Raw genomic sequence first — 26,359 nt, 5'->3', positions numbered from 1 at the left:
GAAATTACCATAAATATAACGGTTGATGCAGAGGAACTCACTGGAATTAATGAACATCAGATCATATGAAATAACAGCTTCCACTGCACTCACTTAGAATGAATCTTTAAAGGCCCCACTGTGTTAACATGAAATCATTCTGGACTAGCACTGAACAATCAGGCAAAATAAGGTCAAATACGACACTTTTCATGTTGCTTTGAGAAAGCAACTTGAAATGAATTTAATTGGCAACAACAACTTGCTTTTGTACTGCACCTTTAATGCCTTAAAATGCCCCAAACTAATACACAGGAGCAGCACGAAACAAAACGTGACACCAAGCCACACAGCAAAATATTAGAGTAGATGACTAAAGGTTTGGTTTTAAAAAGGTAGATTTAGAGAAGCGAGAGGAAGAGAGGCAGAGATGTTTACAATGAAACTAAATTCCCATTAACATTGGCAGATTGAAAGATGCATCTATTTAAATAGTGCCACCTACATATCCAAAAATGTGCATTTCACAGACTACCTACAGTGCAGAAGGCGGCTATTCAGCTCATTGGGTCTGCACCAACAATAGTCCCTCCCAGGCGCTACCCCCGTAATCCCACATATTTACCCCACTAATCCCTCTACACATCCCAGGATACTAAGGGGCAATTTTAGCATAACCAATCAATCTAACCTGCACATCTTTGGACTCTGGGAGGAAATCCACTCAGGTACATGGAGTATGTGCAAACTCCACGCAGGCAGTGACCCAAGCCAGGAATCGAACCCAGGTGCCTGGAGCTGTGAGGCAGCAGTGCGAACCACTTTGCCACCCTGCCGCATTTATTCATAATGAATGTCATGCATGGTTATTCAGGCCTCTACACTTTAAGAAAAACACCTGCCTTCATTAGCTGGGGCATAGAATGTAGGAGCAGAGAGGTCTTGGTATTTTCTACAACATTGGTTAGACCATAGGTGGAATATTGTGCGCAGTTCTGGTCGCCGCACTATCAGAAGAACGTAATTGCACTGGAGAGGGTGTGAGTGAGAATCATCAGGATTTTGTCCTGAATAGAAATTTTCAGCAATGTGAAGAGACTGGATAGATTGGGTTTGTTTTCCCTGGAGCAGAGGAGGAATATGACAGAAGGTTTACAAAATTATGAAGGCATAGATGGAGTAGTCCGAAAAAGAATCTTTTCCTCATGGCAGAGGTACCTGAGATCAGAGGACATAGGTTTAAAGTGAGGAGTAAGTGGTTTACAGGGAATCTGAGGATTTTTTTTTCACCCACAAGGTGGTGGAAATATGAAGTACACTGCCTCAGAGGATGGTGGAGGCAGGTACTCTCTCAACATTTAATAAACATGTGGGCCAGCACTTCACTCACCATGGCATAGTAGGCTCCACCCTCAGATTTCTCACTTAGCACTGGGTGACTGACATTCATGGGACAAACTACTCCTGATCCAACAAGTCCCCAGCTGTGCTATCCTGCCAAATTAATTCCTAATCCTGCTGGCAGGCCAGATAATCTAGGGAATTTTATGGGAGTGAGGCCTGCTGGAAGATCAGCCAGCCTTCATGTGCCAGACTCTCCATGTCTGCGGCCTACTTCAGGGCTTATGGTCACCCAGCCCTCCCTTTTAAACTGAGCCAAAAACTTCCATCCATTTCTGATCTGTGCTTCAAGTTTGATGCATATTCCACTGAGGTTGACGAGAAAATCTAACTGAAAAGTACCTAAATTTCAAAGGGAATTCATGGTTATGAGGCAGCTTCAGATGTCCCCTGGGTTTTTATAAATGAAAGTTCTTGCTTTGCCTCTGAGAGAAAACAAGCAGGTGGTGTTTGATTTCTGACCATTTTAGCAAATAGAATTCAGCGAATAATATAACTTGACAGATTGTATTGAGTGAAATTTATTTATTCTACTTCTGACTAAAAGTAGATACCCAAGTACAAAAAAATACATGAAGCAGTGGTATTATCACTGGACCAGTAATCCAGGGATACAAGAGAATGCTCTGATGACCCGAGCTCAAATCCCACCATGGCAGGTGATGAAATCTGAATTTCAAAAAATCTGGACTTGTTGATTGTCACAAAAGCCATCGAGTTCACTTGTATCCTTTAGGGAAAGAAATCTGCTGTCCTCACCTGGTCTGGCCTACATGTGATTCCAGACCCACAACAATGTGGTTGACTCTTTAATGCCCTTAAAGGGCAATTAAGGATGGGCAATATATGCTGACCAGCCAGCAACACCCAAATCCCATGAAAGAGAAAGGCAATTGCAAGGCTAAGTCAAAAATTTTAAATCAGAATTTGAAAGCAAACATTCTTTCTTAGCATTGTTCATGTGTCGTTTCTGGCCTGGGGTACTTCTAACCGGCAAGTTGGGTATGTGTCTTTAAAGCATACCTCTGAACAGCTAAAGTCAGATAATTGCAGTCACTTGTCGCCTGTTTCATTCAGTCAGTGGATAGAGGATATTGTTGCTGCTTGTACAATCAGGTTCCAGGTCAGTGACTATCTTCTTACTCTCTAGTTTTACCCTTGTGATGAAATGTGTAACATTGTGAACATGATGCATCTAGTATGCTAAATGCAAGGCCTTTTATATATGTTTAGTTCAACGGTGAAAAGATATTTTTCTGGGAGAAAAAGAAATTTTAGTATTTCTTGTTTTTGTAACTATTTATAGAACTTCTTTTGGTATATGCTGGAAAAACTGCTGATGGGGGCCTGGCTGCTTTAATGGGATTAGAGATAAAAAGCCTGCAAAGGACAAACATCAATAAGAAAAGGTTCAAAAGCAAGAGGTTTAGTATGTTGATGAACTGAGGGTGCTAGGAGAATTTGTATAAAAATTTACGTAAGGCTAAGAGAAAAGTGCTTTGACATTGGCTATTGCATTTCAAAAGGGAACTATAATTGGATGAATGTAAATAGATGAGGAAAGATATTGTAAGTTTACTTTTAAAATGTAGCTGGCATAAAATTATAGAAAAAAGTTAAAAAATTCTGGGAAAAGGGAACTTCTAAACATATGAATTAGGAAGAGTAGGTATCCCAGCCCCTCAAGCTTGCTCCAACATTCAATAAAGTCATGGCTGATCTGATTATAAACTCAACCTGCTTACCCTCAAAATCCTTGTTAATCAAGAATCTATCTAGCTTTACCTTAAAAATATTCAAAGATACTACTTCCAGTCACTTTTCAGGAAGAGAGTTCCAGAGATTCTCAATCTTCTGAGAGAAAATGCTTATCACTATCTTAAACAGTGACCCCTTGATCTACATCCTCCGACAAAAGGAAATATCTTTTCCACGTCCATCCAGGCAATAATACCCTTTATGATCTTAAAAGTTTCAATCTTACTCTAAGCTCTAGCAGATCCACCCATTCCTGGTATATATAAGGTCTCCCTTTTAAAAATGGACATGAGGAGAATTTATTTTCTCTCAGAGGGCCATTAGTATCTGGAATTCTCTTGCTCAGAGAGCAGCAGCTGGCTCACTGAATTTATTCAAGACTGGGTTAGGTAGATTTTTGATGGGCGAGGAAGTCAAGCATTATGGGGGGCAGACAGGAAAGCGGAGTTGAGACTACAACCAGACAAGCTGTGATCTTACTGAATGCGGAGGGGTTTCAAAAGGCCGAGTGACCTACTCCTAAGTCCTACGCTCCTGTCAATGATTATAGACAGTGAAAAATACATCCATGGCTGGGATTTTCCAATCCTACTGAAGGAAAGGAAAGTTACCCAGCAGCGGGACAGGCGAATCACATAAAACATAGTAGACATCAACAGGACTGGAAGATCATGTCAGGGAAAGCATCCCATGGTGGTGATGATGGGGGAGGAGGAGAGGGGTGGGGTTCGTTGAGGAGTAAATGGGCACTATTAAGGGGTTAATTTGATTGTGATTATTAAACTACTCTTATCCATCTTCTTGGCTTACTCTTCTGTCTTTGCTGTGAAGGAAACCTTTCTGGTAGGTTCACCAGCATATTAGGCTATTATCAATTACAATGCTCATTCATATTCTCTGGGATTTTTTTTTAAAGCAGCCATACATTCAATGAAATGGGTTGGAATGTCAACTCCCAAAAGTATGCAATATTCAAATAAGAATGCAAATTTGAAAGTATAAGGCAATGGAATTTCACAACACAGTACAAGGTTTCTAAATAACCCAAGAGACATCTTTTTCCCACTGAGCAAGCATATCTGTCAATGGTGTTCAATTAACATGCAAAGCCAGCATGAATTTCTCACATCTTGTGATAAATTGAACCAATTTAAAACAAAGAGCTAGAATTTTCAAGGCTTGATTAAAATGAAATAGATTTCAAAAATGTTATCAAAAGGGGAAGCATACAATTCATTTTGCTTAAAGAAGCAAAGTGCATCTTAAAAGGTCCTCGTTGACCACTGGTCTTAATAGACAAGGCAGTTCCATAATCATCAGCCCACGTATTAAAAATGCACACAAATTCAGTTGTCAAAATATCTAAGTCATCTCCCAGATTAATAATGTCAGCAATCAGAGACACTGATTTCAGTAAGAAGACTTGTGTTAGGTGTGTTACCAGAGGTATCACATCCCAAAAGTTTCAATCATATTAAAAAATCTTGATTGGTTTAAATATGCCACAAATGAAAAAACACACAAACAATTACGAACCATGATGACAGGTTCAGGTTTACCATTATTTTAAAAAGCACTAAAGGCAAATCTTATGGGAAAATTTGTTTTTATATCCCTGCGCAATCAACTGATCTGCTCGCAAACAGAAATAGAATGTATGGAACATCTACTAATTAAAGACAAAATTAATCAACCAAATTGCTCAATTTGTCCCAAATTCTTTGACCAACTCTGTAAATTCCTTACTCAGTCAATTGTATATACCAATTGCAGGTTATAATTGTACAAGCAGACAGGAATTTCTAATGTACAAAAATATTTGACTTATTATAAAACTGTCATTGAAATTTATGCACCCTCATGGGTACCTTTTCTGAGAGACCTGGGAATTAAATGATATTCTGATCCTGACACTTTGTTCTATTGACTTTGATACCTGTCAAAACATAGGACAATAGGTCCAACAACATCTAGAATGAATTTATTTCTTTGATCCAAGTTAATAATACTAACCAGTTATTTAAAAGAGGAAGCTCAATAAATAATTGCAGATGTCAACTTGGGAAAAAAAGTTTCCTCTGGACTGTGACAGTCTGCTTTCGCTAATTTCAGCCCTGGTCCGACAAGAAAGGGAAGGGAAGACAGAAAGAGAGTAGGTAGCAAAAAGCCGTCAACTTATAAAAGAAAGAGCTAATTTCATGCTGAGTGCTGCTCAACTGGCCTGCATCCTCCTGAATATTAATTCCCTCCACTTACTTTTATTATTTAAGAGGAGCTTTCTATTGTGTGTGTGCAAGAAGTCTTGAGTACAGCTTCAAGTGCTTCTGAATCTATGAAACCTATGATTTACTTCAGAGCGTAGACAGTGTACTTAAGAGTAGCAAAGTTTATTTTATACGCCAGTCTTCATTGTTAAGTCCTGAAAAGATAATTTAGTTTTGACATTTTACAAAATAAACATTAGCATATCATTAACTAATAGTGAATGACTGCTACTCAGCATGAGAGCCCATATTATATTTAAATCCTCAGCGCTCTGTTCAATCTTTCTATTCTTCACATGTTGATTGGTCATAGGAATTGTGAGAGTTCAGGTTTTATCAGAGAACAGGTCACTGCCGGATTTCCTTTGTCCAGATTACACATTTAAACACCTTGGCTAATTTTGAGGTCATTATGAAGTCAAAAAAATGTTGTCAAATAATTTCAACACAATACAACTAAATTCATGTAGGCTCCAGCTTCTTGGCTCAATGGCAAGTCATTTTCTTAATCTCTTCTCTCCCATTTCCTCAACCAACAACTGCAACAAGCTCGTGGGTTACTTTATCACAAAAATTGAAACCATCTGATCCATTTCCTCACATTCTTCCCTCTGTTCCCCTGGCCCAGTAGGCCAAACTTCCTCGAATGTTCCTCCCCATCCTAGCTTTGAACTCTCATTTTTCACTAATTTCTTTCCTCACTCTCCTCATGCTCTCTTTCAGCTCATCATGCCCATTAGATTCAGCTCAAGCTCACTCCCAGTAAACTGGTGACCACCCAATTTCTCTTCCTGGTCCCATGAGCGAGGTTTTCTGACTGCGCTTGCCCCAAAGCCAGAAAATCCTGCCTGATGTCAACCAACCTTTCCACGGTTCCACCATCCCCCCCACCCTCACCTACTCCGATTCCTGTGGCGGACAGAACAGGAAAATTTGTTCCCATGTCTGCTGACATTATGAACAGTTCTTTCTCTTCAGGTACTGTTATTTTCTCTCACAAATCTGCGAAAATTAATCCACTTGTGGAAAAAAAAGAAACAACCCATGACCACCACCCCCCCCTCAACCCTTGCAAGAACTGCCATCTCATCTCCAACTTCCCTTTCCTCTCAACACATCCCATCTTGCCTCAAATTCCATGTTTGAAGCTCTCTAATCAGGCCTTCATCTCTGCCTCTGTAGTGAAACAGCTTTTACCAAAGTCATAAATGACATCCATTGTGACTACGACAAAGGTAAACTATTATTCCTCATCCTTTTCAACCTGTCTACAGCCTATATAGTTGGCCACACCATCCACTTTCAACCTGTTGACTAGCTGGATGGAACGCTCCTTTGTCTTGTTCCATTCACCTTCCTTGGCTTTGTTTCCCATACGCACACTGTTTCCTACACTGTTCTCCAAGGATCTATCCTTGGCCAACTCCTATTTCTCATCTACGTGCTGCCCTCAGTCACATTATTTGGAATCACAATGTCAGATTTTAGGTGCGCACTGGTGACACCCAGCTCTACCTCAGAATACATCCCTCTTGACTCCAAAACTGTCAAACTGTTTATCTGACGTATTACACTGGATGAGCAGAAATGTCTTCCAGTTAGATATCGGAAAGTTTGAAGTCATTGTGTGGAATTTTCCCAGACAAAGGGAGTTAGTTGGGTCTATGTGCAGGGAATTAAATCCTCAAAATTGACATTGGTTTGGGATCCTGACATGATCCCACCTCTTTTGGTATTCAACAGGCCAGGACTGAAGCCAGGGCACTCACATGCAGCTGTCAGGTAAGTAATTGAAGTAATTAAGTTGGTTATTTAGTACTGCTTTAACCCTCAGTTATTCACTTTTCCATCCTCAAGTTGTCATCCTCAAGTTTTCCAACCGCAAGTTGTCAGGGTTAACCAGGTAAGTGCGCAATGGGAACAGCTTCTTCAGTGAAATGGAAAAACTGGAAAGTATTTGTACATTAAAACTGAGGAGCTCCAGCCATGACCAAGTGAGGAACTGCACTCTTTCTCAGAGAATGCTTTCACTAGCTGACAGGCAATTTCCAACAACTTGGAAGTCACCTGCAGCACTTCACTCACCTTCAGTGTGGCATTGGGAGCAGCATCTGTCACTGCACCTTGTGTCTCTGATGTGGAACAAGGAAACCATTAGTAGAAGCAGCAGCTGTGGTCTCCTCAGCCACATTCCCCTCCATAAGGCAGAGGAAATGAACACTGAGATTCAGATAGAAAAAGGTGTTTCACCCCTCCCGTCCATACCGCAAAACAGCTGTAGGATCAGCTCCTTTGACACAGGTGAGCACCAATACCTCAAGATACTCAGACTTTCATGGCCTGTTGTTACTGATATTTCTGAGAAGCTTCTTGGAACAAGACCTCCTTCCCGGTGGCCTAAGTGGGCACCTTGGCTGCCAAGGTGCCTAACCCCTGAGGGTACCTCAGTGAACACCCACTGCACCCCCCCCCACCCCCTCACCCACTTCTCCCTGCCCCCAGTCAGAACATAGAACACTACAGCACAAACAGGCCCTTCAGCCCACAAGTTGCACCAATCACATCCATACCTACCAGGCCATAGAACTATCTGTAACTCCCAATCCCATTAAATCCCATATACTCATCCAGAAGTCTTTTAAAAGACCCCAGTGAGTTCGCCTCTACCACCACCGACAGCAGCCAATTCCACTCACTCACCACCCTCTGAGTGAAAAACTTACCCCTAACATCTCCTCTGTACTCGCTTCCCAGCACGTTAAACCTGTGTCCTTTCGTAGCGACCATTTCAGCCCTGGGAAATAGCCTCTGAGAATCCACCCTTTCTATTCCTCTCAACATTTTATAAACCTCTATCAGGTCGCCTCTCAACCTTCGTCTCTCCAGGGAGAAGAGACCTAGCTCCCTCAACCTATCTTCATAAGGTATGCCTCCTAATCCAGGCAAAATCCTTGTAAATCTCCTCTGCACACCCTCAATAGCTTCCACATCCTTCCTGTAGTGAGGCGACCAGAACTGCGCACAGTCAGGGCTCAGGTTTCTACCTCATTGCAAAGATATGCAAGATGAGCTTGGGCTGAAACTGGATTCTTAAAGTTAGATTTCTACTTAAAAAAAGAACAAAATTCTAAGCTGGTGTATATTTTTTGAACCATTTGAAGTAGCATTGACATTTAGTTACATTTTGTTCCCTATATTAGTTTCCATGGCTGAGGAGGGCATTCATTTTTATATATTTAAGTTTTTTGAAACAATAATATAACTAAATTGCAGCAGTTAAATTGCTGAAGGTGGTAAATGTTTTTGGAGGTTTCTACAGCACTCTAATTTCGATGAGCAAGATGATTTCATGAGACAACACAGCATAACGGTATTTTGTTTTATTCATTCGTGGGACTTGGGCATCACTGGCTGGCCAGCATTTATTGCCCATCCCTAGTTGCCCTTGGAGGGCAGTTGAAAATCAGCCACATTGTTGTGGTTCTGGAGACACATGTAGGCCAGACCGGGGAAGGACAGCAGATTTCCTTCCCGAAAGGACATTAGTGAACCAGATGGGTTTTTCCGATAATCGACAACGGTTCCATATTATCAGTAGATTCTTAATTCCAGATTTTTTTATTAAATTCAAATTCAATCATTTGCCATGGCAGGTTCTGAACCTGGGTCCCGGACACATTAGCTGAGTTTCTGGATTAATAGTCCAGCGATAATACCACTAGGCCATCGCCTTCTCTGGTAACACTGGTCGCATTATTTCCACACCTGTCAATAACCCAGGATCTTCATTTGCTGACCCAGGGGGTCCTTCAGGGGAGACCAATCATCAGATCCTCTGCTTTACTATGTAAATATAGCTTGTAAATGAACTGTAACTGAGGAACATTATGCAGGACAGCTCCAGCATTGTATTAAACCATTGCACAATATGTTTCCAACAAGGCACTTTTGCCGGTTACCATGTATAATCAGTGTCAAGTAAAAATTGTGATCATGCATTAAAAACACAAAGGGTTGAAGTTTACAGTACCAATGGGAATGGGTTCAGAGGCAGGAATGTTGTGTGAAAGTGTTGATGGATTGCTTGCTGCTTTCCCGCCATTATACCATTTTGCCCGCAGTGGAAATGATGGCAGAGAGTCTGCTAGAACCCAATAGAGTGAGTTAAGTGGCTAACTAAGGGCCTCTTCCTGACTCTGCTGACATTTTACAAGTGGCTGAGGTGACAGCTGGCCCGCTGTGTGGGGAGATTTCCAGCAACCTCTAGGAAAGGCCTTTCCTTTTGAGCACTCTTTGGCCCGCAGTGACTCCCCTTCACCCCTTGCCAGAGACTGCCTGATTGGCCCAAGGTGCCCCCTGGCTTTGAGTCTTCTTCTTTTAGGTGCAGCCTCTGAATTGGCTGTTGCTCATGATGGCACTGTTGAGGTTGCTGAGCTGCCAGCCCTCTGACTGTGCCAGCAGTTTGGGAATATAGGCCACTGTCCTATGCCACACATAAAATGTGGTACTGTGTTCTGCTGCCAACCAATGCAGTTTTCCCCTTGCTTTATTCCTTAGCATCAGGGGCACAGTCAATCCTACCAAAGGCTCCATTTATATAAAGTTCTCACAGTTTGCAATTTCTTTCTCAACCATTTCATAAATTATTTCCTTTCACTCCCCAATCCATTGAAACACACGTTACCCCAACCAGAAACGGTCGACTTCCTGCTGGGGCACCATAGAAACTCGTAAATGAGGCACAACATAATTTTTAATCATATTTCTCTGCTCATCATCCTCTCATGCTAATAGAAGTTTGCTGCACAGAAAGAGACAATACAATACTTTGATGGAGCAACCAAAACTATAATGAGGAAGCTCTTCATTATATTTTAGAGAGTCAGGTTTCTAAATATTGGATCAGCCTTCTGAACTTGTTGCCAAGGAGTAAAATGTGTTATGTTACATTGAGAGTAAACACTTTTTGGTATTGTTCTTCATTTATGTTTGAAATATTATGCAAAAAGCAGGTCAATACAATTAAAATGTATTTGAAACCATTAATATCACTATTACATTGAATCTTTCACAAGCACAATTATAAGATCAGTAACAGGGGAAAGGCAATCTACGCACAAACTGTGCAAATCTATACTTGACTCTTTATGAAAGGAGCTGTTTTATGTAAATAATAAGAGATATAGAAAGATCAAACACTATACAATGTTATTATTTTGTCACAATAGTAATGCGATAATCATCAGGATGAAGAGAGAAAATTCACAAAAAGTTAAATATTTCAGCTACAAGTAACTTGTTCCCAGTTTGCTTCTCACCATCTACTCGAGTGAAAGGTAAAATTGCCATTGTCCCAGGTGACTACAGACTCCTCTTTGAGGAAGAGAGCTGACTGGTGGTGATTTAACCTGAGGATCACCACACCTCAGGTGAGAGGCCAGGTTGAGAAGACTATCTGGAATAACCTCAGCTAGTACAGGAATTGAACCCATACTGTCAGGGCACTGTGCATCACTAACCAGCCATCCAGCCAACTCAGCTAACCAACCCCTGCCACCCCCATCCCCATCTACATGAGTAACCAATGATAGAGCAAGTGCAGCTCTATTCTACCAATTTCATGAAGCATCAAGCATCCTTTCATTGTGTTATATGAAGGTTATTCAAGTATTTGGGTAGATAAAATATCTCCAGTTGTGGGTGAAAGTACATGTAAATGTCATTTGCAAAGAATCCTGCCTCAATGAGAAACTCCATCCTGAAGTCAAGGGGCTGGGCTACTTCTTTTTTAGTGTAATTTACCCACAATTTGCCAAGCCAATGCAAAGGTTCTGGAATTTCAAGCACAATTTAGATCCAGCACAAATTGAGTTTGATCCAGAGCTGGCCTCATCCACAAAGTTGGCTATGACCTTATTAATCATAGTTTGTGGGCTTTTGAGGGATCTTATAGAATAAGCACTATTTAAGGTGTAAGGGACAAGTTAAAAGATTTTGAACACTTTAAAAAAATGCTGAGTGATTTCGTACTGTACACCAATATAATGAACAAATGTTTCTGAATAGTTTAATTGAAGTTATTTAAAATAGGATTAAGATAGTGTGGATCAGATGCTGATTAAAATGCATTTTCTCTGTGATAACCTATTTTCTGATGCAATTAATAAAGCTACGCTGAGTAACTATTCCTAAATTATATCATGGAGTATTTTTAAAAGCAAACAATTAAAAAAAGTACATTCTGAAATGCTGACCAACAGCATAAGTTCATGGCAACTCGTCATACACACACACATTTGAGCAAAATCAAGGTTAAAAAGAGCAGCTTGGAAAATGAGTGTAATTTTGGGTGAAATTGTACCTAAGTTGTTAATGACATCTAAAGCAGAAATTCTAGATTATTCAGGAGCCTCAGGGATGGCCATCCAGTTAGATATTAGTAGGAAAGTAACACCAACTGCCATTATTCATCTAAAATGGACAACCTGCTTTGTGTATCTTCGCTTTTCCCTCTTCTGTTTTTCTTTCCCTTTGCTGCTGGAGAGATGATTTCTAGACTCCTAGAAAGTCTAGACAGATCTCGGTTTTAAAACCATAGTGTTTATACAGTATAGACAAGCTTTTGAATTTCTCAAAGTTTTAACCTTGCATTGTAGATGAGTTATTGTAGTTTGTGCTTACACAGAATATGTGGGTGTACAAATGGATGCAAAGAATCTGTTAGCACAATTGCATGTGATTGTTATGTGTTACAAATCACGTGCTTTATGACATTTTATTGCCATTGGCCATTCAAGCAAGTTTTGTCAAGATTGAGGGCTTTTATTCATATTATCTTTTGTGCCTTTCTTTATCAGGATACGTTTTTGTGTTATGTAAACAGGAAGAGGTGAATCAAAGACATAGGACACAGCAACATAGAGATGAGAGAAAGGAAAATGTATAGCAAGCTAGTGCCATGCCTAGGTGTATAGGGATCTTTATCAACAGTATTTTGAGTTTGTTCTGTTCAGAACACATTTGGTAGAATTGGTCATCAATTTGGAATTACTGTTTCCATGTTAACTAATTTTCTAAATGTAAATAATTTTTTTTTGAGAAGGAATTAAATACTTTCATCAATTTGAGGAGATATAGTTAACAAGATTGCAAAAGACTGCAACAATTCATAAAATGTTCAGATCAAGATAAAGAACACAGAGCAACAAGGGAGGCCAGAAGAAAATGCTGTGGATTGCCACCAAATAGACTGCCGACTAAAGCTGGGAAGTAAGCAATCCCTGACCTTGGAAAGGGTCAATAGAAAATTACTGCAACATTAAAAAAGGAAGCACACCCTGTTGTGCATTAAAACACTGGGGTTGAAAGTAGAAAGTACCAAAGTAATTACAGCTAAATTGCTTGAAATGCTGCAATAATGAGGCTGTGATTAGTCATCTTTCCAAATGAACTACTTGTTCTGCAGGAGTGACTTTAACTGTTACGCAAACAGGGCTACATCATAAAGAAGCTTTCCACGCAACCAAAACTATCAGGTTTGAATGCTGTTAAGTAATGACTATTGAAAATGCTGAAGGGTTGATAACATTGTGCAAAAATCCGTGTCTCACACATTCATTTGAATGACTGACAAACTAACTCATTATAGTTTTGTTTACATGGATAATTTTTGCTGAAGAGAAAGGAACTCTTTGGATATACTTGAGGTTATGAATATATTACACATACTCTATAATTGCAGAAATAATTCTGAACAAGATTTTTTTTAAAGTTTCACTTTCATAAACAAAGATGGGAATTAATAAAGAAATACATTTTCACACCAAAAATATAGCTTATACATTTATGGCAAGTCTGAGCGTTTCATAGTTGGATGAGTACTCGCACAAGTAAGTTGTTGCAACAAATTATTCTATAACTATGACATCATGCATTTCAGAAGTCTGGAAATTTACAGCAACATCATCATAGATCTTTGCAGGACAGTCAGAAACAAAATGGCACAGTAGTCAGTACCGTTGCCTCACAGTGCCAGGGATCCGGGTTCAATTCTGGCCTCAGGTCATTGTCTGTATGGGATTTGCATATTCCCCCCATGTCTGCGTGGGTTTCCTCAGGGTGCTCCGGTTTTCTCCCACACTCCAAAGATGTGCAGGTTAGGTTGATTGGCCATGCCAATTACTGTCAAGGGACTGACAGGGTAAATACGTGGGGTTACAGGGATAGGACCTGAGTGAGATTATTGACGGTGCTGGCTCAATCGGCTGAATGGCCTCCTTCTGTACTGTATGGATTCAATAATTGTAACTGCACTAGCATTCTGACAGGGTTATCTAACTGGTCCCAATAGCCAGTTCTTTTCCCATAAGTTTTAAATGTTTCTTTTTCAAGCATTTATTCATTTCCTTTTTAAAAGCTATTAGAAATTCTGGTTTTGTTTTTGTTTCTGTTAAGACGGAAAATGACCTAATAACATTCCACGCTATAAATTCTTCCAGTCTTTCTAAGAATGACGACTATAAATTTATACTCTCTACTTGCCAACTCACCATCCAGTGAAAATGATTTTTCCTACTTATCTCATCAAAACCTTTTATAATTTGTATATCTCTATCAGATTTGACAAAGTGCCTCACAAGAGGTTATTGCAGAAGGTCGAGGGACATGGAGTTGGGGGTAGGGTGTTAGCATGGATAGAGGATTGGTTGTCAAATAGGAGGCAGAGAGTGGGGGTCAACGGGTGCTATTCGGATTGGCGGATGGTGACTAGTGGAGTGCCCCAGGGGTCGGTGCTGGGGCCTCAGCTTTTTACCATTTATATAGATGATCTGGAGGAGGGAACCGAGTGTAGAGTGTCGAAATTTGCTGATGACACCAAGATTGGGGGAACGGCAAATTGTGCGGAGGGTGTGGAGAGTCTGCAGAAGGATCTAGATAGGCTGGGCGAATGGGCCAGGAAATGGCAAATGGAATTTAATGTTGGCAAGTGTGAGGTGGTCCACTTTGGTAGGAAGAATGGTAGGAAGGACTATTACTTACGGGGCGAAAAACTGCGGCAGGCGACGGTGCAGAGGGACCTCGGGGTCCTTGTGCGTGAGTCGCAAAAACCCAGCTTGCAGGTGCAGCAGGTGGTCAGGAAGGCGAATGGGATGCTGGCCTTCATAGCGAAGGGGATTGAATATAAAAGTAGGGAGGTCTTGCTGCAGCTGTATAGGGCATTGGTGAGGCCGCAACTGGAGTACTGTGTGCATTTTTGGGCGCCGCACCTGCGCAAAGATATTTTGGCCTTGGAGGGAGTGCAGAGGAGGTTTACTAGGCTGATACCGGAGTTGAGGGGGTTGAGCTATGAGGAGAGGCTGAATAAACTGGGCTTGTACTCGTTAGAGTTTAGAAGAATGAGAGGAGATCTCATTGAGACGTATAAGATGATGAATGGGATGGATAGGATAGAGGTGGAAAGACTCTTCCCGCTCAAAAAAGACAATAGGACTAGGGGGCACAGCCTCAAGATAAAAGGGGGGCGGTTTAGAACGGAGTTGAGGAGGAACTTCTTCACTCAAAGGGTGGTGAATCTCTGGAATTCTCTGCCCGTTGAAGTGGTGGAGGCTGCCTCGCTAAATATTTTTAAGACGCGGGTTGATGGGTTTTTGATAGGAGAGGGGATTAAGGGTTATGGGGAGAGGGCGGGAAAGTGGAACTGAGCCACGACAGATCAGCCATGATCTTATTGAATGGCGGGGCAGGCTCGAAGGGCTGGATGGCCTACTCCTGCTCCTATTTCTTATGTTCTTATGTTCCTTCTAAATGTTTTCAAAGTTCTAATAAAAGGAATGTCAGTTTCTCTAATCATTCCTTATATATAATACCTCTTTTCCTTGGTATCATCCCAATGAATTTCTTTTACCCATTTCCCATGGATTTGGCATTTTTTTCTAAAACAGGACATCAAAGAATGGACGCTATAATTATAACGTGGCCTACCCAATGATTTGTACAGATCTGATAAAATCACTAAAACTGAACAAGCCAGTGAACAAACTTGCCATTCTGTTTGATTTGAGCTAAGTGACAAAGCCTAGTTCCTCTCCACCAGAGCAAGAGTCTACTTTCCCTTCTGCATAATTGGCCGTTTCTCCTGTAGCCTGCAAAAACAAAAAATGCTGCTAAAACTCAGCAAGTCTGACAGATTCTGTAGAGGGGGAATAAAACCAACGTTTCTAGTCTAGATGACCCTTTGATGAAGGGTCACGTCTTTATCTCCTATAGCCTGCTGCAGACATTTCTGTCACTGCAAATTCATTTACCACTATGTTTTCTTTGTCGCTACCCCATTGTTGATATCCATGAATGAGGCTCTGCAGGTTGACATAAGGGGCAGGATTTTATGGCCTCACTCGAGACCAGAAATTTCCGCCTGAGGTCAATGGACATTTTTGTTGTCCGCTCTTCGCCCGCACCAATTCCGTGGTGGGCGAGGCGGTGGAATTCTGGCGAAGGTGTGAAAATGCATCATGCCAGAAGACTTTTTAATATTGTTCACTCGATCATGAGTTTATTTGTGCTTTGCTCCAAACGCCAATTCAATATTAACAGGAAGACTTTCATCAAAAAAAATACATTTATAGCACAAATTATTTCTTCAAAAACACAGTGTGGAACACAAATACCAAAGGGTGATGTCTATGATCTGAGAATCTTTTATTCCTTTTAAAAAGAGACCCATGAGATCACTGAACATTTCAGGTTTGGTATGCTATAGATCAGATGGAGATTTAAGCACCCTGCTACAATAATTATCAGGAATTTTTGAGTTTCTCACACTCCACCGAAACTTCAACACCAATCGTGGAAATAGGGTTTTGGCTTTAAGTATGTCAGAAAATCCATCTGAAACCTGGGGGAAATTACAACTTCAGTACATTCTGTATCACATCTGTCTGTCCACAGCAGTTATTGTTGTGTCTCTGAGACTAAAGAGATTAACCAGGCACCAAGTCTACACAAAATCAAACGTATCAGTAACCTTGAAGTAAATTTGTTGAGAATTTTGACTCTTAACTCCAGTTGCTTAGCAAATGTTAAAAAGTGTATTGTTCATAAACAAAAAAAAGTAGCAAGATTGTTTTAATTTATGTAATTCAATAACATTGCAATGGAGACCATGAGCACTATAAATTGTGGAAATTAAACTAGAAGCATTAGACATGGTCATATATTTTATAGATAATTTGGTACTTGCCAATAGAGGTCTTTTTTGTTTTTTTTATCAGTTTTATATTCAGCATTGTATGCATGGAAATAGTTGATGATTCAAAACAATAAAATATGCAATACAATTATTCAGGAGCATAGAGTACTGCTGTCTCACAGCTGGGAATATAATTCAAAAGCAATTGGGACTGAATAAGTAAGCATTCTAAGTTAAATTGGTTGGACAGTCAGTTCCAGCCATATGTAAGTACATAATGCTGAACTACATAATTTAGCAATAATTGGCACTAAACAGTATTAGTCAGGAGCTCAGTGAGGGAAATGGGAATGTCACAAAGATTCAACATGGTTTCTGTTTGAAAACTGACATTAGTACTATCACAATCTAGTTTAAGGAGAAAGCTTTTCACTGCAGAGCCTGTTGCAGATGCAGCGTACCAAAATTGGAAAAAAATTTCATTTCTCAGTGCTGATAAAATGTTAATTTCCTCTATCATGAGCAAAAGTGCGCATCAACCACAAAATAGATAATTTCCAGGGATTTATACTTTTTTTTACATAATTATTACAGCACAAAAGGAGGCAATTGGGCTACAGTGTCTGCACCAGCTCTCCAAATGAGCATCATGACGCGGTTCTTTTCCCTGTGCCCTTCATCTAATGCGCTTTTGAATGCCTCAATTGAACTGTCTCCACCACACTTCAAGGCAGTACATTCCAGATCCAAACCACAAAATGTGTGAAAAGGGTTTTTCTCATGTCACATTTGCTTCTTTCACCTTCTTCCAGGAGTTGTTACCGAGCTAAATGATTTGCCTTTACAAGTGATTTGTTATTCCACTCAGATGCTGATTTTTTCATTGCTGCTGGGACTTTATATGCAGAAAAATTTACAGAACCTAGGCATCAACTCATACTGCATGTGCTAAGTATAGACTATCACAGTATTTGCCAAAAAGATGGCCATGGAACCATTTTCCTATCTAGTCAATGATGAATATCAGGAGTTCTCTTTGACTCACCAATACTAGGATATCCTGGTGTGGATGGATCTCCTCCAGGGTTCAAAGAAATCCAAAACGTTTCATCATCAATCTTCTCCTTTTGGGGTGAATCGCAGGGGTCAATGTAGACCAAAGCTCCTCCAAAACCAACCTCCAATAATAACGATAACTGCAAATGACAACATAGAATTTGATTAAATGGTTTGATTAAAATTTGATTAACATTTCATTGATGCAAAATATTTCAGCTAATTTTGTGGAATAAAATGCCTAATTTGAAATGCTTGCTGGCCTTTCCAACTAGAATTCAAATTTACATTCTAATTAGTCATATGTCACATTAATCTAGGTCATTCGACTTATTTCAAGTGTGTTTCTAATGACTTGCTACTTTGTAAGTCATGGAAATGGCCTCATGAAAACATGCTAATGTGTTGAAAACAAATTGTCCCAATAGTCACTGCTTACTTATTCCACGATTTCAACCTGGAAGACAAATATATTTCATAGTCCATGAGATATGCTTAGGAAACCCAAAGATGCACCAGACATGAAATATATCTGAAATTGTTTGTCAAGTCTCAACAGTTTCCAATGAAAAATGCTTCACTCGGAGCTGACTGCTGAAGAAGAGTTACATGTAAGACTGTAGTGTAGGTTTCACCTATGACTTAGCTCTTAGCCATGACAGCTGCACACAGGCTCCTTATTATTACTGACATATGGAGCACTTAAAACATTTGCTAACTTTTATGTATCTGGTTTATTCATGACAGTGATATTACTGTGCCATCAAGTTACACTTGTTACAGAGCCAGATTTGAACGCGTATGAGTCCACAAGAAATGTTTGCAAATGAGATTGCAAGAAAGGAACAGTTAACAAGATTCTTTCACTTTACTAAAAGCAAAACAGTTAATGTTAAAATTTGATTAAAAGTTAAACTGTATTGTAATTAACATACTTCTGAAGAAAGATCATTGTGATCTAGAGGATGGACTTAATTTGTCTTCACTGATACAAATCAGATTTAATTACAACCTTTCCATGTTCAACTCATTCTCTGCTTTCTACAAAGGCTAACATTTCAAATAATGCAACAATAGCCAATACTGATCAATATAAGAATCACATTCAGAATATTTTTATCGCGCTGCCCTTATAATAGATTTTGCGCATACTGAAAAGAAAATGAAAAATGGATTAACTTAACGAAGAGATTTATTTTACATGAAATCCATTTATATGCTAGGATTAGGGGAAGGGAATGTTGATATTACTGAAATCAATTCATTACATGGATTTTTACCATTTTAATCCTAGGATCAAGCGGCTCTTCCAGAAACAAGATCTGGTGGCGAGGGAAGACAATTAGTGCTCTAAATCTCAAGCCAAATAGGTCAAAGGATGAGGAACTGTTTAGGTAAACTAAGAACAGAAATACCTAACATCCAATTAAGTCAAGTTTGAATAAAACAACTTCACAATCAATTTGTGGAGGAAAATGAAAGCAAAACACAGCACAAAAGATTTTCCAACAAAACAGAATATCAGTGAGAAAACAGGAGTGTCTTGTGTTTTAGCAGAAGGGGAAAATGCACTGAGTGCTGGAAGTCCAAAATCGAAACAGAAAATGGTGAAAAATACTCAAAATCTGGAGAGAGAAATGTATTAACAGCTCTGATGGACTGATGAAAGATGAAAGGCCTGATTCTCCTTCTGGGGACTGAAAACCAATGTTGAAAGGGCCTGTCTGGGGGTGGGTGGGTGGGGGGGGGGTGCGGGCGGAGAGAGGGGTGAGCGGGGTGGGGGGAGGTGGGTGCGGGCGGAGAGAGGGGTGAGCGGTGGTAGGGTGGAAGAAGGGCAGTGGAAAGAAACAAGTCACTTGATTTTCACAGTGGAGAGCCTTTAGCTAATGAAGGTTGGGCAGCCAATTAGCAACCGTGGGGGCAGGAATGAAGGCCCAACCGAATGAATCCAAACTCAATTCATGACAGCCATGATTGTGGCCTGAAGGAATGGATGTAGCGGTGATGGGAAGGGAAAGGCAGAAGGCTAGAGCCCAGGGCAGGGCTGCCCCTCACTGTGATCACGAGGGAAAGGAGGGAGGTGCTCTTTCCAGCAAAAAGCAAACTTCCCAGACAAGGTGGTCACAGGTTGAGGTTGCTGAAACTGACTGCAGATGAAGAGCTCCGGGGTTCAGGGACAGAGAAGGATCAATGACTTTATTTGTTCTGGCAAGGTGAGTGTAGCACCCAACTCTCAAGAAATCCTCTGGGCTTCTAGCTGAGTTGTCCTGAGAATGTATATTTCTCCAGAACATAGAAATGTCCACATTATCTACCAATCCTCAACAAGGCACAAAGCTCTGACACTGCTGAGAACTTATTAGCCTTGGTACAAGCAGTTTCCTATATACCACTGGTATAGGACATAGTGGCTAACCATTCTTTATCTCTTTTGTCTTTTTTCCTTGCAGGAGAAGAGTTTATAATGTCCAAGAAGCGATGCTGACAGAGAAGGATGCTTCATTTCCACATCATCATCATCATGTCTCTGGGCTCTTAGCTGTTCCAATGAAAGAGTGTGGCCAACCTCATGGTGAGCCATATGTGGTAGCACTCCTGTAGCACTGATTGAACCACCAGTGCCACTGACCAGAGATGCATGGAATGGATGCCATTTGAGCCCTAGCTGGTGGGCACAGGGAATGGCCATCCAATGGCTGAAGTAGACACCAAAGAGGATGAGAGTACCACCCCCCCATGGGGCAGTTTCATCATCATCAAGCTTTATAGGCTTCTCTGACTGACGGACCATGTGCATAACAGGACCTACTGATGAAGCTTCTGGAAGTGCCCCGACTGGCATGATGAGGATGACCGGTATGTGCATCTCAATGGCAAACAGAAACATGCTGGTATGCGGTCTCCAGCTCATCCAAAGCCATAAGGGGAGCACTGCAGCAAAGTGGCCAATAATAGAGGCCATAGTATCAAGTGGAGCACTGAACGGGTTTTCCTCTCTGTTAGATGTACAATACGTGTGTTAAGACCCATGCTAGATAATCCAAGGTGCTGTGTGAAGTTAGCCTAGATCCTAAGTTTTATATTTGATTTTGGCATGGGTGAACATATGATGTTTCACTCCAGGTATGATTCAAATGACTCACTAGGAAGCTTTTATCAAACAAAGCTTATTTAAGAACACAGTTAGAGTATAATAAAAAAAAGCATAACTTTTACTAATTGCAAGACTTAAACACGGCACTCTTAACAGCTAATCATCTCTGTTGTTCCAAGGTAAAGCAACATCCTACAGACATGGACCTTCTTCAGACATAGTTTAGCACAAAACAAGTATGTTCCCATGATGGTGAATTAACATTAACTGTTCTTTTAACACTTCTAGACAGCAAACCTGATAGCCATCTTCAAAGAAGGCTATATCCTTCAAACAGTACAATCTCAGAGGTAAATCCAGTCTCTGGCAGCTTCCAACACAGCAGCACTTTAACAGCAAAACTCTAACACCAAAGAGGGGGAAAGACACTGCTGTTTCTCCCAACTTCAAGCAGCTTCTGAAAGCAACACTAAAACTAGAATGCTCCGTGAAAAGTACTGTCCCTCAGTCATATGACATGACCTGCCAATCACCCCCAATCAGGCTCCACTTAGGGGAACATTAAAAACACAGAACATTGCATTAATTCAGTTTAAAATCAACATGATGTAAATTAGAATGAAGTTTTAGAAGCATAGAATGAGAGTAAAAGATAGAATTAGAAGGTCTGCTGGCCACAACTTGCAAGACGTTGCCTCGATCCAGCGCCACCTTAGAAAAAAAACACTACTGTAACACTGCATTCTGCACTCCCTTGTTTCCTTCTCTATGAATAGTATGTTTTGTCTGTGTGCAAGAAATAATACTTTTCACTATATGTTAATACGTGACAATAATAAATCAAATTAAAAATTACACTTTCAGTAACCATAAATAACACTGCCTACAGACAATGTGGTGCCAACAAAACATCCTGCAGTGAAATATCATTAAAATACACTTAAAGGCAGCGTTATCAACCAGCCATTTCTTCAAATGACAGGCTACCTGTTCAATGGGTGTGAAAGATCCTATGGCACTAGTAGAACAGGAGGCAGTTTCTCCTAGTGTCATTCAATAGCTTGACTATTTTTAAAAATAAACCCAGGAACCAAAAAAAATTGTCCCTTAAAAGTTACCTTCCTCTTGACATGATACTAGTGCTTGCCTATATTACACTTCAAAGTAATACATAGGATGATCCAAAGTGTTTCACATCCAAAGGATACAAATGCTTTGAAAGGGCAAGTTCTTTGCTTCTATTGCATTCCAATTTTAACTAAATTAAAGAATTGTCAGAAAACTAGTAACCGTGAGTTGGTGTTTTGAGATAGGTGCAACACCCTGCTCACCACTTCAATTGGTAGCTGCACCTATTTTGAACCACTGAAGTCTCAGGTCTAATCTGGATTGTCTCGCAGCAGATCTATACACAAGTATACAGTGGATTCTCCATGTCAGTGTGATCTATCAAGTGTCCAATGAAGTGTGGAATATCACGTGGGAACCTGGTGGTTGTTGAATCAACTAGAAGATACAATGGATATGTTTTGTTCAAGTCTTAAATGTACTTTTGACTTTATGTTCAATCAACTACGTTTTTTTTAAAATGCAGAGTGCAATGTATGAGATGCTGTCATGGTAGCTAGATGTCATGCAATTTCTTTATTTGGCAGACTGATCTATTTAAACACAAACATCAGAAATGATACAGCAGAAAGGCTTCTGAAATCTGACTTGCTCACAGTTCAGACACACAACTGTAGAATCTGAGTGACTGCGCACACAGACTGAAGGACATCAATCTCTTGGACATAATTAGGTGAAGGAATTCTACTGCAGCACTGCACTGTATACCATGGATTGACAATCACACAGATACAACTACTTTTCTACCTCAAAACTGTGTTAACTACTTCATGCAAAATATTGATTTGCAATCTGCAAGTTAGAACATTTCCTAACTGGCACAGTTCCTTCATCAAAACAGCAGTTTAATTCTGATTGACCTGTATTTAATTAATAAAAATGATAGCTTTACATCTTAAAGGAACACAGCTCCACCTAGGCAGCAGAAAGATACATTGAGCATGACATTGCATAACTCTCCTTTCCTCACAACATAATTTTTTACTCAACTGACCATCAGCAATGTTACAAGTAGATATGCTACGTATGGCACGGTGGTTAGCACTGCTGCCTCAAAGCACTAGGAACCCGAGTTCAATTCCTCGCTTGGGTCACTGTCTGTGTGTAGTTTTTCATGTTCTCCCCGTGTCTACGTGAATTTCCTCCAGGTGCTCCAGTTTCCTCCCAAAGTCTGAAAGACGTGCTGTTTAAGTGCATTGGAAATGCTAAATTCTCCCTCAGTGTATTCGAACAGGCGCCGGAGTGCAGGAACTCGGGGATTTTCACAGTAACTTTACTGCAGTGTTAATGTAAGCCTACCTGTGACAATAATAAATAAACTTTTAAACTTGTATTTATGTCATACATCTGACGTAATAAAACATTCCTCAGAGCCGCAGAGGAGTGTTAACAAACAAATCTGACAATAAGTCGCACAAGTATCTTGGGTTCGGACATAGCTTGGCACAACATCGAGGGCCGAAGAGCCTGTACTGTGCTCTACTGTTCTAAGTAGATTTTGGGACAGATGACCAAAGCTTGGTCAATGGGATATGTTTCAAGGAGAACCTTAATGGCAGCAGAATTTTAGATGACCTCAAGTTTACAGAGGCTAACGCGTGGGGGTATGACAAGGAGTACATTGCCAAGTCTAGAAATCACAACAGCATGGGAAGGTTTCAGCAGCAGATTGACTGAGATAGGAACAAGGTTGAATGATGTTATAGAGGTGGAAGTAGGTGCTATTAATGATGATGTGAATTGCTAGACAAGTAATTTATATTTGCATTGTGTGTATTCGGAATAATGGTTAAGTTTAGGTAAGCTTAATTTGTGTTTCTGCATTTGTATGGTAAGAAATTGTTAATAATTTCAGTTTAGTTTCATGTTAAACAAAAATGCCTGAAAGTCTGTAGGTTTGTATTCCTTTTAAATTTTGCAATGATGTAACAGCAATTACAGGGTTCAAGAAAAAAAGTGAAACTGTTGCTTAGCAACCAGAGGCCCACAACGAAAAGCAGAAGCACTTGAGTTTCCATTTGAACAAGGTAACCCAGAAACAAGAAACATTCCTCAGGTACTGCCAAAACAGGCCAGATAATATACTGGGACAGACTGCCAATCCCAGTCTAAAGAACAAGAAGTTCCAGAAAGCAGGGGATGGGAGAGAGGAAAGCTCCAGGAAGACAGTTGAGTGAAAGGAACAAAGAACAGGAATCTGAACAATAGAATCCTGAAGTCTTGTTCAGGAAAATTAAAGCAAAGAGCCGAGAAATGGCTCCAAGTTAAGGCAGCAGCTGCACAAAGCAGATTTAAAGTGAGCAAGAAGCCAAACATCTGTGGTGATCCCAAGACTTTAATACAGCCAGTGAAGCAGAGGTTTTCTGTTAGCCTGGCTGGGCACCTGAGTGATTGAGTGGAATAGTGAATGCATGTGGCAATCCAGGGCAGAGGAATAGCAAAAGGAGAGGTTGAAATCCTTGTTGAAGATAACTGAGTGAAAGCACTATGTTGGAGAAGATTCCAAGGCATGTTCCTCGAGAGAGGAAATCGGAAGCCCTTATTTGAAAAGCAAATTTCCAATGAGATCAGTCAGCTTAAAGTATGGCAAGTGTCTGGGGGAATTAATGAGAAATTTGCAGAAGTTGCGTTGAGTGGTTTCAAGGTATGGTGTGTCTGATCACAGTGTGCCTATTGATTCACATAAACTGTACGCCTACGCAAGAGACTACAGTATAAGTCAGATTGCCATATTGTAAGTTGTGTTATCCTGTAAAACTGTATACATCTGTAAAAGGTATCCACGTCTCAAAACAAAAATTAAACATTAAAACCAGGTCCAAGCAGGGATCTGACATGTCCACTAGTAACATCAAGCAGGATCATAACAGGATATATAGTTTCATATGCATCTCAGGGTTAAATAAGGCACCATGGATGTAAACAGTTTGGTTCAGCCTTAGACAGTCACTGGGTAAAAGGATGGAGCCAGCAGCTGGGAGAAATAACTATTAACAATATCAGCTCAGATGGGGACCAGGATGGGAAGTTGGGAAGCTAGCAATTTATTTGCAACAGGATTGTGGGAGCATAAGACGAGTCTCATCGACAAGATGAGCTCAGAGAAGACATAAGGAGAGAAACATAGAAACTAGAAGTAGGAGAAAGTCATTCAGTCCTTCAAGCGTGCTCCGCAATTCATTTTGATCATGGCTGATCATCAAATTCAACATCCTGATTCCCTCCTTTCCTCCATATCTCTTGATCCCTTTCGCCCCAAGGGCTTTATCTAAGTTATTCTTGAAATCAGACGTTTTGGCCTCAACGACATTCGGTGGTAGTGAATTCCACACATTCACCGTCATCAGGGTGAAGAAATTTCTCTTCACCTCAGTTCTAAAAGGTTTATCCCTTACCTTCAAACTATGACCCCTGGTTCTGGACTCTCCACCATCGGGGACATTCTTTCAGAATCTATCCTGTCTAACCAAGGGAAATTGCAGGTGCAAATACCTAATTCCCAAGTATGTGTTGTATATCATATTTCTATACATCCTGGAATCGGCAGCCTGTCTGCCACAAATGATTCTTTTTTTCAATTCATTTGTGGGACAGGGGCATCGCTGGCTGGCCAGCACTTATATTGCCCATCCCTAGTTGCCCTTGAGAAGTAGTGAGCTGCCTACTTGAATTGCTGCAGTCCATCTGCTGTGGGTTGACCACAATGTCGTTCAGGAGGGAATTCCAAGATTTTGACTGCGAAGGAATGGCGATATACTTTCAAGTGAGGATGGCAAGCTGTTTGGAGGGGAGCTTATAGGTGATGATGTTCCCATCTGCTGCTCTTGACCTTTGAGATGGAAATGATCATGGGTTTGGAAGGTGCTGCCTAAAGGAGCTTTGGTAAATTGCTGCAGTACATCTTGTAGATAGTACACCCTGCTGCTACTAAGCATTGGTGGTGGAAGGAGTGGATGTTTGTAGATGCAGTGCCAATCCAGCGGGCTGCTTTGTATTGGATGGTAGAACATAGAATATTACAGCACAGTACAGGCCCTCGATGTTGCGCCGACCAGTGGAACCAATCTAATGACCCTCTAACCTAAACTATTCCAATGTTATCCATACGCCTATCCACTGATCATGTGAATGCCCTTAAAGTTGGTGAGTCCACAACTGCTGCAGGGAGGGCATTCCACGACTTTACTACCCTCTGAGTAAAGAACCTACCTCTGACATCTGTCCTATATTTATCACCCCTCAATTTAAAGCTATGTTCCCTCATGTTAGCTATCACCATCTGAGGAAAAAGGCTTGAGGAAAAAGTGTCAAGCTTTTTGAGTGCTGTTGGAGCTGCACCCATCCAGGCAAGTGGGGAGCATTCCATCACATTTCTGACTTGTGCTTTGTAAGTGGTGGACAGGCTTTGAGGAGTTGGAGGTGAGTTACTTGTAAGTGTCAATTGAACTTGTTAACAAGCAAATTGATGCCATTCTGCAGTTATCATGGGCA

General features: G+C 40.6%; 1 protein-coding gene across 1 annotated transcript in view; it reads right to left on the bottom strand.

Moving 5' to 3' along the window:
* Positions 1-26,359, bottom strand: part of naaladl2 (N-acetylated alpha-linked acidic dipeptidase like 2) — a 527,121-nt gene that overhangs the window by 383,933 nt on the left and 116,829 nt on the right. The window contains exon 4 of the mRNA XM_080185612.1: positions 17,636-17,786. Within this exon, the coding sequence (XP_080041738.1) occupies positions 17,636-17,786 (151 nt within the window). The remainder of the gene's footprint in view (positions 1-17,635; positions 17,787-26,359) is intronic.

Source organism: Carcharhinus amblyrhynchos, chromosome 3 (assembly GCF_965287045.1).
Source record: "Carcharhinus amblyrhynchos chromosome 3, sCarAmb.v2.hapA, whole genome shotgun sequence".
NCBI classification, from domain to species: Eukaryota; Metazoa; Chordata; class Chondrichthyes; order Carcharhiniformes; family Carcharhinidae; genus Carcharhinus; species Carcharhinus amblyrhynchos.
The sequence above is the reverse complement of the archived record's forward strand: the minus strand, read 5'-3'. Positions and strand labels throughout refer to the sequence as shown.